We start from the raw sequence: 15,527 nt of genomic DNA, 5'->3' as shown, positions 1-15,527 counted from the left end.
ATTTTCATGATCACTTGCATGAAACACGTGATTCTTAGGATATCCCTCGAAACTTTCATCTTGTGTCAGCTGGGTAGACTTCCCAGGGGGGCCTGCCTCCCCCCTGGGAAAGTTCCCGGGGGCTCAGGCCCCAAGCCCCCCCCCCCCCTCAGTCGGCGCCTATGCCGAACAGTCTCTCCAGTTCAGAACTGGAATGCAGTGGTGACTGGTGAGCTGACGCCTACTTTTCAGCACCGTCGAATTTTCAAATGTAGTCACAACGGAGACATAATTCGGTGTCGGAGCGACACAAGCATTTCCCGTTTGGTTGTAACCTTTGATGCACTGCAAGCAACGAAAGAAGATGCTCACCGTGAAATCGCATGCACTCATGTCAGCGTCGCTCGCTTCCATGAGTAGGCTGTGTGTGTCTTTTGCGAGTCCGAACTTGGTTTGGTTTCAATCTGTCAACGAACGCAACGCTTTGGGCTCTGTACGCATGGTGAATATTTCTGTCAGACTTTTGAGTCAATGCGATGCACCAAATAAATATGTATTTTGTCAAAATTTTGCCTTAGTTGTTTTGGAATACAGAATAACGAGCGTAACCAGTAAACCTCGATGGCAGCCAGGACCGGCCAGAAGGCGAGCCAAACTGAAACTCCTGACTGGCCGAATAGTAGGCATCATAGCTTATTTTCATTGGATGCATGCCCACTGTTGACTCAATTATCTCGAACTAGGGCTCTATGGGGAGCTGTGGGGGCCTGCCGCTACTACAGAGTAGGGTAAAGTGGGGCTACTTGAAGACGGGGGCAAGTTGAGGACAGTTTGGGTTTTTCGCGTGGAATTTTCTTAGCAATATTTTTTCTTGTCTGTGACACCAGGGTGAGCACAAACTTGTTGTCTACGGTACAGACAGTTGTCTAGGCTTTGAAGTAACGCGTTGACGTTCTGCACGTGACTTTTTAGAAAGACGTGAGACGCTGTTTTGCAGATGTGTTCGAGGTAACAGGGGCCCTTTTTTGTCCTATGTGTAACTTTCGCTCATTTCTGCTCCTCGGCTAATAAAATATGATCTCACCGTTGTGATGCTGTGTCACTGCCCTGTGTTTCCATGTACACTACTCGTGGCTCACCGTTTCGGCTGGCCCAAACAAAAGACAAAATTTTAACCCGGTATTAACTTTTTGATGTCCTCAACTTACCCATAGGGTGTGGTAAGTTGATGAAAATATGTAGCCTGCCATTTTTGGCTCGTACGAAATAAATATCTGGTTTTGCACCACAGTAACTTGTGGATCATTTCTCGAAGGTTTGGGTATTCTGTTAACGAATTATGATACAATTTAGGCGATTATGCTGACTGCTATGAACAAAATAGTTCAACTGTCTTCAACATAGACCACCTTACCCTATGCGCAGGGGCGGGTCTAGAGGGGGGGGGGGGGGGGTCCGGGTGTCTTTACTCCCTCCCCAACTGCTGTCTTCACATAGTGTTTAATTGAGCTTAGGTCACGTTACTAGTATGCTGTCCCTGGCTGAACACCATCCTCAAAAATATCATGGATGCGCCCTCAGAGTATGTGTCTCGGCGAGGTGCATCGTACGGCGGTGATTCGACAAAGAAATGCAGGGATGGGACGTTCCCGCAACATATTTCCTTCGACAACTGCGTGCGCTGGAGGTAACGTCCTTTTGACGCTTTTCGCCGATTCGGAGGAAAGAGGAACCTCCATATTGGTACATTTCTTCACGCTTTAATTACAAACGGCGAGGTGGATGAACCCCGTTTCTTTTGCGTTCCTATCATGGTGACGGGATCTTTCATACCACGAAGAGGATGCACTCTAGCGACTTTTTAATGAAGAGTAACAGCGCCACATCGCGACAAAATGAGTGCTCGTCCAGACACATCTGCATGTGCGTGAAGAACAACTCACTTTCTATAGGAACAGAAGAGTAATTTGCAACTTCATTGTGGAGTAGCACCTGTCATTGTACAGTCTAAATGTCAATTCAATTTGATTCCAATGAATATCTTTATTGATTTATTTGATTTGCTGCTTACTGTTGTAGTCAGAGCGTTGTCATTCGACCAGTAAATGTGAAATATCTCGTGCATGCACCATGCTATATACCGTTGTCTTCACTCCTTGGCCATGATGATGTTCACCAGAATGAGCACCTGTTCTTGAACGACATGTTGTCGGTATCCTTACACTCGAAAGCCTCTGCGAATTCCCGCATGTTTCCAAACGGAACGTTAACACTGTAAAACAAGAGAACCATTCTCTCAATTCCTACATCACATATTAGCATGGCGTTGTTGCGTTTAATTCCACGCGAACTTCACGAATCCATCCTTTTACCTCTGTGCAGGACTAGTCAGCAGCTCAAGCTTAAACGCGCTTAAACTTTAAAGCTACGCATTAAAGGACAATGCAGCAAACATTCGCATACAAGTGAATGCTAATGATGCTATCACATTTATCTAATGTCCTATGCCAGACTGCTGCAGGACGCATCTTAGTGTAGATTCCGTCTCACTTAGCAACAGGCGTAGTGACGCTTCAGCAGGTACCGCGAAAGAAAATAGAAATGAACATCGAATTCAGGACGGTCCAAAGCATAAACGTAACCTTAAGTAGTCACCGCCACCTTACTCGAGTACGTCAGCGCCCGAACAACTGGAGTATAGGATTGAGAAGTGTCTAGACACAGATGCTAGACGCAGCGCTTCTAGCACGCACGCAGCCGTATACAGCAGACCGCCAGTTATAGGAACTAAGCTGACTTTCAAGAACAGAGGCTGTTGAGAGTGACGATGACGATCAGTTGTTCTGGGAATCGCCCGAGTAAACCACCCATTTCGAAACGGTGCTCAGTTGAAAACATTCCTTTCCTTTTACTCTCTCCCATGGATACGCACTCGTGAGTTTGTATAAGAAGCGTTCCAGCATCGTCCCGATGATGATAAGACAAAATGGCAGGGTTCCTCACCGCGGTATTCTGGGCACACTGTAGCGATTACCACACAGCATATTGATAAAAATACTGCTTTCGGAAACCGAAGAACACGATTCAAAGTTCGAAAAGCATCACAGAAGCTGACAGAAATGCTAGACGTACGTCGTCTGCCCGCGCACGAGCGGCGATCCTTCAAACAACCAATCAGCGGCGATTCCCCGTGACCTCACTGATGGCTGTGTTGCCAACTTGACTTTTTTATTCGAAATATTGTGTGAAGAATTCAAATTTCATTTGTTGAATAACAATACCGATTTTTCGCGAAATAATTTGCAGTCGTGCATTTGAAGCTATACGGGCAATCGAACAGTGATATTCCCCAAAGCAAGTTGCTGCACGCTATCCCTTTGAGAAAAGAGGTAGTGACCGAGGGGCGCTAAAGGGGTTGGTATTTGTGGGTCTCATAGGATACTGGAAGGAGGTACATTCTGTACTCAACGTTCATTGTTTCGAATACACTCGAAATGCAACGTAAGAAGAATAACAAGCGCGCGCTATTTCGCGATGCGCGCTGATTGTGAGGGGCGTGTAATGAGGAGTTTCACGTCAAAATGACGAATAGGGATGTGTCGTAATATGTCCCACTTTCCACTTCGAGATCGCCCACGTGCGACTCGGTAGCTCCACCCACGGAAAATGTTGCAACCTTACGGAAATCGGAGAATGTGAGTTCGAATCCAACTGATCGCATGTTCTTTTTTTATTCTTTTTTAGGGCTGCTGTTTACCAAATCTTAGCCGGTTTATACGCCAAAAGATCACCATTATCTTTAATAAATGGTTATTGACATGTTGGTGTGGCATTAGTGAAAAAATAAAATAACGTTTTTCTCAGTCGACCATGCAGCATCTGAACCCATGAAACCACGAAGGAAATCGGGAATCACATGGCAATGCTCCGTCACTGGTTGGCGGGTGCATGAACGGCTTCTGAAAGTTTCACTGTGGGAACGATGCCGAGCAACTCGGGTTGCTGGAGGCTCCCGGTTTCGGCAGACTGCCAGCATAGTTGCTGAAGAAAGTTACCCCGCATGAACGCTGCCTGATTCTGTTCTTGCTACCGTGTTGTGTGGCGGTATTAGCGAACGCTTGCTCTACTACAGATGCGCCACGGCGATGTGTGTATCCCTACGCGTCACAGCCAAGTCGAATCTTCCCTCGCACCGCGTTGATTGGACAAAGAAAGGCGGGAATGGGCAGTTCCCGCAATATGTTTGCTTTGATAATTGGATGCGCTTGGATGCCCTTGACGTTTTTCGCCCGATTCGGGGGAAGGAAAAAGGAACCTCCAAACTGGCACCTTTATTCACGTTTTAATTACAAACAGCGCAACGCGTGAATCGCGTTCCTTTTGCATTATTCTCATGATAACGAAATCTTTCGTATCGCGAAGAGATAGTTTTTAGCCTTAGTGCCCCTTTAAGGAAATGTTATAGAGTGTAACGGCACAGTAGAGTAAAAAGTAGAGGGGGAGATAGCAAGGGACATAGAAATCTCGTCTCCATTGTGTTTGCCTCTTTGATAGGACGTGCGCGAAAATAATTCTCAGATTGGCCACATCATCATTATCCATGGCTTCTCCATACGCAGAACACCGAATCCTAGCTCTCAACAAACTCGAGAAGTCTCCCATCATCTGGCAACCCACCAGCAGGACAGATGTGAAAACCAGCTGAAGCGGTTAAACCGTGACTTCGTCACCACATGTGAAGCACCGTTCTCTGAGGATTTCGATTTTAAAAATTGCACATAATCTGAGCTGTATGCTTATACAGGGTGTTTGCTCTAACGTGTCCAGAAATTGTATGTAAAGCGAGCGATAAAAGATAAACGAGCTCTACTTTTCAGCTACTTGACTAAGAAAAAGGTGCTACTACTGAAGCAGTACCTGTTTCTTACTCAAGTAGCAGAAGAGTACCACTTGCTTTTCTTTTATCACTCGCTTTAAATATAATTTCTGGACACGTTAGAGCAGACACCCTGTATACATCGTGTTTTCTTTATTCGTTACGGATTTGTTAAAAAAAGTTGCGAGAGCAGCACTGATGCCAGTTTTACGGATGGGTTACGCGTCCGGGCTGACGTCCTGTGGGAAAGAGCGTGTAAATACTCAACGCCTAATTATCAAAATATCATTAATTAACTTTTTAATTCAATGGTTTATTGAAAATTCGAGCAAAATGGGAGGCGATCTTTTTTTTTTAATCCACACTCTTAGAAATGAACTTCCCCACATAGCACGCTCCTAGCCAACCATCACTCAGAATGATAACGTTTTCGCCCCTGATTGTTGAAAACGGAAGGAGGAGCCTATTTTGTGCCATTATGCACGGCACAAAATAGGCTCCTCCTCCCGTTTTCAACAAATCTAGGGCGAGAACGTTGTCATTCGGGGTGATGCTTGGCTAGGAGCGTGCTATGTGGTGAAGTTCATTTTTAAGAGTGCACCCCTTTCTCAAAAATCCTGAAACCAGCACGTACTCTATAAATCACTGAACTTTGCGTACAAAACGGAAACCAGGTCTAGGCACTTCTTGAGTGCAAAAAGAGGGAGAAGGGTGTTCGCGTCGGTGGGCCACGTGCGACCGACCTAATTGGAATACACTCTGATCTGTTGGCCAGATAGACCGCTTTGTGGCCCAGACAAGCCGAAGCGATGTCGTTTCTGCGCTCGAGGAATGCGTAGTTCCGGTTTCACCTCATTTGCGTACCTTAACTTGGCGATTTATATCTCAAAGTACGTGCTCGTTTAAGGATTTTTGAGAAAAAGGTTATATTCACGTAATGGTCGCCTCCACTTCTGCTATCTCGTATTTTCGCGAAAACACCCAATTAAAACGGTAATGAATTAATTTTAGGCAAGTAGTCGTTCAGTAGTTACATGCTCTATCCCACAGGGCCACCGCTGCAACAAAATGGCATTAGTGCTGCTCTCACAACTGTTTTTGAAATCTGTAACGGATAAAAAAAAAACTACACGTACCTAGTTCATGCTCGTGCAGGGTATGATAAATTATTTGGGAGACAAATAATTCAAAGTTGAATGCTGCGCAGATGACACTTGCATAGCACGAACATCGAAGTTGGTACTGGTTCAGTCGGTCAACTGCTTCTAATACGGCTAAAAGTCAATCGATTTAGCGTTCTGTGAATTGTCTAAAAGCAGTTGTTTTCTCTTTTGGTATTCATGGTTTCATCTCAATAAACTCACCGTTGCTTTGCTGAACTGAAGTACTTGGCGTCTTCCGGTCTCCGTAGAAGAATTTCACGCGTATTTAAGCACATGCCCTGCAACACAGGATATATGCATGAAGCATGAAGAGAGTACCACGTTCATCTTTTTTCGACACATGGTGCTGTGGTGCATATGGATTACCATTCTATACCTACTAAATAAGTTATTGGGTAGGACTCCAATTTTCTGCCTCAACTGGGCTAACCTAATACTCGAGTGCTAGTTTTCGTGCACCCCGTACTTATGGTGCACTGGAATGTTCCAGCGCACCGAAGCAGAGTGATGTTTTTCGATGCTCCATGCGTTGGCCCATCAGTTTAGACAGTCAATGTCACCTTCTCGCGGAATTATCTTTTCATTCCTCCCGGAGTTAAAATGAGATATCATACACGCAGTAAGGGCTGTGCGTTTCTAATACAGCGGTCTGAACGTATACAACAAAAAACAAAAAAAAAAAGAAGAACAAAAAAAACAATCAAATAAATGTTTGTACATACAAGGCCTGCATATATGAAGAAGAGCTGGTTGCGGGTGCGGTTCATCCCCTCCATGTAACAGTCTTCACCTCCGCCTAGGGCCTGGAACAGGGATTTTTATCATACAAGGTGTTCCACCAACCGTAACAGAAATTCATACTAAATAACGTAGGGAAGAGAGAGACATGCGGTCGAGGGATTTTTTTTTGTCATGAACATTTGGCACATATTGATGCCATTTTCATTTCATTTCAATTGATAGAATTTTAATTTTTCGAAGTGAACTTCGAAATTTCCCAAGTCAACCTAACGTTTTCTTTGCGGAAATGGGTTCCTCGTGGTCCACCTAAATGCAACCTTCTGCTCATCTGAAGTATGAAAGGATAAAGCGAACAGACGCGCACTAGGGGACTGTCCCTTCGGGAAAATGCTGCTGTTAAAATGTAAATGCCTCCAATAAACAATGACTGAAGAATATAATGAACGCCTCAAGTGGACCGCAAATTGTGTATTTGTGGCCGTAATTCTGCCTTTTCTTTAGCGATAATCCGCGTCTTAGAGTTGAGTTTCTAGGTTAAGTTATTACCAATATTACCGTTGTAATATGCAGAAGTATTAGTATTATGCATTATACTAGCTTAAAGTCAAGGCATTATGTATTATAATACTGATTTCTGGCAAGTATTATGTATTTGTATTATAATACAGTCGACTCCCGTTGATCAGGACTTTATTTATCCGGATCCCGCGCTATCCGGACAGAAGCCGTGGGGACAGATTTCAGTCCACGCGTTTTAGCTTCATTTATCCGGGCTTCAGCTTCCGGATCCGGACAAGAATTTCCAGGAACCACTATAGGAAAGTACCCAACAACCTGCCTCACTTATCCCGTCTTGGGTCAGAGTCAGTGTGCGACATACGTTTTCACCAGCGTGGGCGACAACCCATTGTACCCATGCGGGGTGATGACTAGCCCAGTCGTTTTAACTGCAGAGGAAGGAAGGACCTTCAGTCCGAAAGTAAGAAAGTCAGTCAAAAAGTCCGCCAGCGGATTTCGAGCACCTCGATGTGATGAAACGTGCGCCATCGTTTCTGATGAAGTCGTCGTTGATATTGTCAATTGCAATGACGACAGCCGTGAATCAGATGACGACACTGAAGAAGCACGTGTGGTGACACTCTAAGAGGCCCCGAAGTAAACTCTGGTGTTTTTTGAGAAAAAGAGTAACGTTCCTGAAGTTAGTGCCACAACTAAGAGCTTACGAGAGCTTGGTGCTTTAATAATCTTGCCCAAATGAGTATGGACAGTTTCATATTTATTACCAAATAAATACGGACCTCGCGGACAGCTCAATATCGTGTTTCACTTATCTGGATGCCCCGCTATCCGGTCATTTTCGCTGGGAACGGTCAAGCCCGGATCAACGGGGTCGACTGCACAAAATATGAGTGTTACTGCCCACCCCTGGTTACTGCACATACTACGTGTAGGAATATGTGTAATTACTAGACTTACTACACTACACATGACTATCTTACTACAATCTTCGAAACCGGTTGCTCTCCAAAGCTTACAGTTAGCATAACTTTCACAAAATGGGTCCTTATGCTGTCAGAGCTGCTGCGAGATGGTCTATTAGCATCGAGTCCTCATTGTCAACATGGTCTTCCTACCGACTATTATTCATTGAAGCGCTTGTCATGTGACGTTTCCGTTATGTTGCTCTGCCGTCTAGGTATGCTTATTCGGGCTGTTTTTTAATTTCCTAAGCAAAGCACAACCCGAGTGGAATAAATGTTCGTCTCACTGTCTATTGCAATTCTGGTCCAAACGTGAAAATCCGACACAGGCGAACACATTCAGCTGCGTAAGTGACCTAAAGACTCAAAAATATATACACGGTGTTTCACTTAAGAGTGACCCCTAATTATTTAAAAAAAATGTAATTGAGATAAAATTCAGAAACCTTCTGCGTCATACTTGTGAAAGTTTTTGTCGCACAAACAGGTGGTTTCCATCAGTGTACCTCACTAATTTATCTAATTAGCTTAATTGAACTAAAAAAATTCCCAAGGAAAGGTAACGTTTGTTTGCGCTAATTAGAAAGCCCATGGCCACAACACCCCATTTCAGTCACAATTACAGGATCTTTCACGATCTTTCCACAAAAATTTGACACCCGAAAACACGTAAAAATTGCCCGAAAAACCGTCGCTCATCAAGGCGCGATCGTTCATGTTGCCCCGCCTAAGGTATGGGGATGAGGAAAGGACAACACAGGAAACACCACAGAAGATCCGGTGTCGGTGATTATCGGTAACTGATGGCTGCGAACAGATAAGCTTGCGAAGACAAAATGCGTGGTTGGGCCGGTCCCTGCCCTCCTTTTTTTTTTTTTTTCTGTTTTTCTCATGCTGTGTCGATGCGCAGTGAGAGTGTCTTCGGGCCTTGCTGATAGCGCCGCCACTCATGAAATCCGAAAACGGGCATGCAGAGATGGCAAGTTTTCGGGTGTCGAATTTTTGTGGAAAGATCGTGAAAGGTCCTGTAATTGTGACTGAAATAATGTGTTGTGGGCATGGGCTTTCTAATTAGCGCAAAAAAGTTACCTTTCCTTGGAATTTTTTTAGTTCAATTAAGCTAATTAGACAAATTAATCAGGTACACTGATGGAAGCCACCTGTTTGGGCGGCAAAAACATTCACAAGTATGACGGAGGTTTCTAATTTTTATCTCAAGTACTTTTTTTTAATAATTAGGGGTCACTCTTAAGTGAAACACCCTGAGTAATTACATATACGACAAATCGCTATCTCTTCATTTTCTACTCAGGTCAGTACCCCAGAATACATCTATGTCAGTGATGGCAGCACCGATAAATAATTACCTTGAAAGCAACCTGAAGTCCAGCATTGTCTACCACGTCCCTTGCGAGAGTAATATCCCGAACGTTCTACGAAAGAAATGAAGAAAGGGACCATAAGAAAATATTTAGTAGCATCAACATGGAGAACCCCATCTAAGATTCTGCGATGCACGAGAATCATGACACACTTGCTTTTCAGTCCTAAACGTCTGATAACTGAACAAATTGCGTTGCCTTTCTTCATTTTCCCTTTAACGATTTTTTTTTCTGACTGCCCGCACAGGATCCTTCACCTGCCAATGGGTATGCTGTTTCAGCTTACGACGCGCGATGTGTATCTCTTGTTTACCTGAAAATGAGGCGAGTTTCATGAAGCATTTGACCGGTCCATTTGAGCAGCTTTTCTCCTTCCTTTTTAATAATAATAATAATATCTTTATTAACGTGCCCAAGAACAGCCGGAGCCTTGGTAATACATAGTAATAATAATAATAATAGCAATTCATCCGCGAAAGCGTGAAATGGAAGTGAACGAAAAGTCGCAGGATGCTACTTGATCAGGCTCATCTGCCATACAGCAGTGGAGCGGTAGAAAGCAACTGGTGACAACAAATAGAACACCGCGGCTCACATTAATATAACCGCTATGTGATTCACACTAACACATAATGATAAAACATAATAACAAAACACTCAAAAACACAAAAAAATATTCGTCACCCTTCTGACAGTACACAACATCAATATCGACATGTTCAGTTGAATTAAAAAGCACAGGCACAGTAAATTCCAACATTTGTTTACCGTAATTGGTTCAGAGCTGGGGAATAACCCACCCGCGGCAAAGGCGAAGGGGATAATGGTGCGTTGAGAATGGGTGCTTAAATACCGACAAAACTGCTTCGTTATTTGTTTTAATTGCTGCGCGACATGTCATAGACAACCTGTAATTGTATAGCTTCCAGATATTATTTTTAGAAAAAGATATTTTGTGGTATGACGGAATGGAATATCTTCTAGTATAATGAGTACCTTTGTTGTGCGAAGAATAGCCTGACATGTCCACTCTCCGTGCCCCAAACCAAATGGCAGTAATTGAGGTGCAATTGTACGAGCATTAAGGCTGAATGTATTATTCTAATGATTCTTGGCCGGCATCCTCCTCATCTGATCATCGTATCGTTCTGTCTGTGTGTGTGTGTGCAATGATTCCTGGAGTGAGTAAGATATACATCTATGTAATGCACGAATAACCCTTATAAAATATTCTCAGTCTCCCGCACTCGATGTGATATAACCAGGACGTCGATTCTGTAAAATACAAACCAAGAGTCTCAACCACGCTACACATTCCAATGACGTCGTTTCCAATTTGAACATTTGACGTCAAAAGAACTTTCTTATCCTTCGCTTTAAACAGTACCGTTTTTTTTTTTTGTATTGATTTCAAACTGTTTGATTCTGTCAATAGATATACTTCATGTAGAAGCATATCGGCTTGTGTTACCAGAGCATCACCTTCGGTACCGCAGACGTGAATACTGCTATTGTCTACATACATTATAAATCTTTCATCAGAACTCATATCAGTTACAATATCATTTAGATTGGCGTTAAAAGGGAGAGGCCCCAATATGCTCCCTTGCGGTGCTCCGCATTCCATTCTCATAGGGATTATAGATTGATTCCAGCTACCTCCAGCAACAAAAACGACGCTGATTGTGCGTAGTACTTTTAATACAGCCCCTAGTGCCTCTGTTATACACCACTAACAATAGTTTGTGCTGTGCTACCGTTGCTGGTTCTGATTGATACATTTAACGACTTGCTGCACACTACAGTGATCGCCGGTACTTCTGAACGAGCTTTGTGTTCCTAGATTACTGTTAAGTGTTTCCTGTTAAAAATGTATCCGTCATGTTTGTCTTCTAAACTAAACGGAGGTCACAAGAGGGAGGGGGGTTCCATCGAGCAGTTATACCTCCATGTGCCTTACAGCTATACAGCGGAGTATGGTACATGTTACCCAGCATGTAAAGGCACAAATATTATTATTATTATTATTATTATAATAATAATAATAATAATAATAATAATAATAATAATAATAATAATAATAATAATAATAATAATAATAATAATAATAATAATAATAATAATAATAATAATAATAATAATAATAATAATAATAATAATAATAATAATAATAATAATATTCCTTTATTCACAAAGATGTGAAAAGGAGCGAGCAAAAAGCTTCACTTGAAGCTTGACGAGGCTCGTCTCCTACAACAGTACAGCAGCAAAGGCATACACATTAACAAGGTAAAGAATTTCATCGATGAATAGTATTTACAAACACAAAAGGACGGTAATGCCCTTTTCATAGCACAAATCACCACACCGTGCGCACATGTTCAATCCCTTATGAAATATTCCAGAACATCTTTTTTCGTACCATAAACAATATCAATCTTATTTTCGGTGCAATTTAACAGTCGGGACAGTGTAACATCTAAAGTCTGTATGCCATAATTTGTACGTACGCGAGGCGTAACCCAGCTAGGACCAGGCCGGAGCAGAGGATCAGGATATCAAACACGTAGCTCGCCTTTGAAATGTGCGAGTGACATTCCAAAATAGCAGCATTGAGAGGGTACCTGGAGTTATATGTTGGATGTCCCAGTGCATTAACAAGGTACAATATTTCAGATCTGACTCTGGAAAGGGCACTATATGGAGGAAGCTCTGATCCCCTTGGAAGCTTGATCTGCTTGCCCAGAAAGATGCAAGCTTGTACTGCGGCGCACAAGTACATCAATCTGTCTGAAACGCAGCTATGCTGAGGTCAGTCACCACGTGGCAGATTGACATTTGTATCGTCTGTGCTAAATCATGGGTATCATGCAGATGTATGACAGATCACGTGATCTGAGAACACAGGCATGCTCATTTTCTTGCAAGATTTCCTGGCAAATCTCACATGATATGCATTGTTGACAGCTGTCATGACACTGATGTCATGACATGGTGGCGACACGGATGTCAGCGACACTCCAGCTTTACACTGGTGTGATCTGTGCACTTGTTGTGAAGTCTCGTATGCTGTAAGGCAAACCTTGAAGAATAGAAAAACACGTTCCTGTGTAATCAGGTCACAAGATTTATTATATACATCTACATTCATATTCACACTGCATCCATGCCTCTATTTATTATGAATGTCCAAATGCCTGCAATTTCGTTCTGTTGTGTCTGTCTTCAATGTGTTCTAAATAGCTGAGTTCGAGCAATAAGTATAGAATAGTAGAAATCGTAGTAATACTGCATGAACCAAACCAATGTCCACTTCTAATATACACTTCACTTCACTGCACTTTCAATTATGTTGCAACTTTGTTCTCCTTACACCAGTGCAGGTACGTGCTAAGTGTCCACGGTTCTTCCTTTTGACATGTCCTCTATATTACCTGATAGGAACAGGTACTCCCATTTCGTACTAGCTCACCTCTGCCTTGACTCACACTCCACCCCTAAATGCACACCAGTGAGTGCAGTATGAACGCAATATGGGCATACTAGCGTCACAAAAATATGATGTAATAAAGGAAGGAAGGAAGGAAGTAGATGGGTAGAAATCCAGCGAACCGGTAGAGATGTAGAAAGGGAGTTAATTAGGGAGTTAATGTAATTAAGGGTGTTGTTATCAGCATCCTTACAAATGATTCTAATATGTATGAATCTGTCACTCGAAAGCCCACAGGAAAGAGTGCCCAGATGCTGTTGCAATGCGAGACACCACGGCACTCATTTACATTTGGAAACACATTTGGAAAAACATTTGGAAAGGTTGAAGCTTCCTTCCTTCACATCATCACCAGGAGAATATGTGGCACCTCAAGCGTACTAGTTTTAGTGCATAACAGACATAAAATGCCTGTGACATATGTTTCACCTTCTTAATTAGTTTATTTCAGGAAAGCAGTTCTTCAATGCAATGCGTGAAGAAAACTAATTGTCGTACAGATATGTGGCTGTGACGTGACTAACCCTGCTTAAATGCATGAAAAACATGTCATTGTAACAGTACAAACCATTGCTTCAGGAAGATTGTGGTTGTGTGTGCGGTATTTTTCCTTTCTTCTAAAGAGGAGTTTCGCACTACCTCTACCTCTGTTTCTTTTGTGTAACCCTGCCCCCTCCCACTTTCTTTTTGTAATGCACACTTATGTGTACATAAAGTTCAATAAAGTGTAATGAACTAACTATATGCCCTTCATGTGTGCCAACATAGATGTGTTTGCCCAAAATCTGTGAAACTGTTGTTGCTGTTAACTTGCAAACCATCCCGCCCTCCCCATACGTCACCTATTAATTTCCAGAATACACCAGCTGAAGACACCTCATGTTCATGACTGGCTATTGACGTTAGGTGGTCAGCCATGCAAAAACATCTATGTTATTTTTCTGCATATTAAGCAATGTCCCACATTTCTGCTCCCAGACTTTGTCCTTGATGATGCGGTACACCGGATTCACTACACTAATATACTGTCTGGTTGCGTAGCTTTGTGCTGACACAGCTGAATGAATATGTCGGCTTCTGCAAAGTTACAACTGCCAAAGTGTCTCAAAAGACAACAGAAAGTGTGGAAGAAAGATATACAATCCTGTATTTCCTAAAAAATAATAGCAGCTCATTGTAAATAAGATGCACCTGATTTCAAGTTTCATTCTTTTCTTTATATGAGCTTATTTGCATTGCATTCATTTGTCCATTGCAGCCTTCCACTTACTGTCCATTACATATCAATACAGAAAGCTAGCAGGCAATGGTCAGTGCTGCTGTTTGCTTTGATATTCCACGGTGTTGTTTCTCCAGAAATAGCACAATCTCTCATCACACAGCTGTGCAGTTTATAACTGCATAACTACGCAGTGCACAAATGCATGAGGCACATGCACAATTTTTTCAGAGCTTTACCATCTGCATTTCAGGTTTTCTGCAATACAGGACAGTGTAGAAAACTGGGAACAGTCAGAGACCTATAGCATGACTTAATTCTCAAAAACGCTGTATAGAGCTGCTGATGTAATCGTGCAATACCTTAATTTGCACAATTGGACAGTGGCAGTTCTCAGAGCAGCCTTGCCAAAGGAGAAGCAGAGGTTACACGGGTCTCTCATGTGATTTTTCTGCCAAGTTCAGCTATCTATGTCAAGGTGAAGTGGTAACTGCAACTGCATCACCATAGAAGTTCTTTCTGAACAAAAAGCCTAAACTGAAAGTCTCTGCTGGCATATTATAGCGTGGCATAAGCTGTGGGGAGTTTTTAGGCATTGGTGGTGGTGATTGTTTGGCATGTAATGGTGCAATGATAATGGAAGCGAGGTTGTTTACAATGCTAGTATGAAGTCAAGAGAGGAGCTTATAAAGAATGAGTGCAGAAAAATACGTAAGTCCCTCACCAGGTATGTAAAAGGGTTTCCTCAATAATATATGAGTCTGAACCAGGGCCGGTGGTGGGGGTGCGCAGGGCGTGAGGCAAAGGTGCATCGCGGGGCCTGTTTCACACCAGCAGGAATGAAAAGATAAGAAATGGTAAGATTTTCGCAGTGGGAGACTTTAGCAGTACGGGAAATGGCAGCAGGAGAGAAGGGTGCGAAATCCTCGGTATAGCTTGCAGGGTTGGTGGATTTTCTTAAAAGTGGGACTTCTTCTCATCACATGACAGAATGGCACATAACACATTCTTCTCTCATTTCTGTTTTAGTCGAACATGCCGCGTGCGATTAAGCGCATACTTGATATTTAAAGAAAAGTAATCTCTGGTTAAGGGCTTTGCGCGCGGGGCCTAAGGCGGTCGCCTTACCCTATCGCCGGCCCTGCTCTGAACAAGCAGGCGCAATGCAAATAGCAGCACGGATTTCCTTGTAGCTG

General features: G+C 42.9%; 1 protein-coding gene across 1 annotated transcript in view; it reads right to left on the bottom strand.

The window, feature by feature from the left end:
• Positions 1-2,038: 2,038 nt before the first annotated feature.
• Positions 2,039-15,527, bottom strand: part of LOC135385482 (neprilysin-1-like) — a 191,083-nt gene continuing 177,594 nt past the window's right edge. The window contains exons 17-20 of the mRNA XM_064614821.1: positions 9,608-9,673; positions 6,741-6,821; positions 6,220-6,296; positions 2,039-2,251 (exon numbers count right to left, since the gene is read on the bottom strand). Coding sequence (XP_064470891.1) covers positions 2,152-2,251; positions 6,220-6,296; positions 6,741-6,821; positions 9,608-9,673 — 324 coding nt within the window. The 3' untranslated portion in view covers positions 2,039-2,151. The remainder of the gene's footprint in view (positions 2,252-6,219; positions 6,297-6,740; positions 6,822-9,607; positions 9,674-15,527) is intronic.

Source organism: Ornithodoros turicata, chromosome 2 (genome assembly GCF_037126465.1).
Source record: "Ornithodoros turicata isolate Travis chromosome 2, ASM3712646v1, whole genome shotgun sequence".
Lineage (NCBI taxonomy): Eukaryota > Metazoa > Arthropoda > Arachnida > Ixodida > Argasidae > Ornithodoros > Ornithodoros turicata.
The sequence above is the reverse complement of the archived record's forward strand: the minus strand, read 5'-3'. Positions and strand labels throughout refer to the sequence as shown.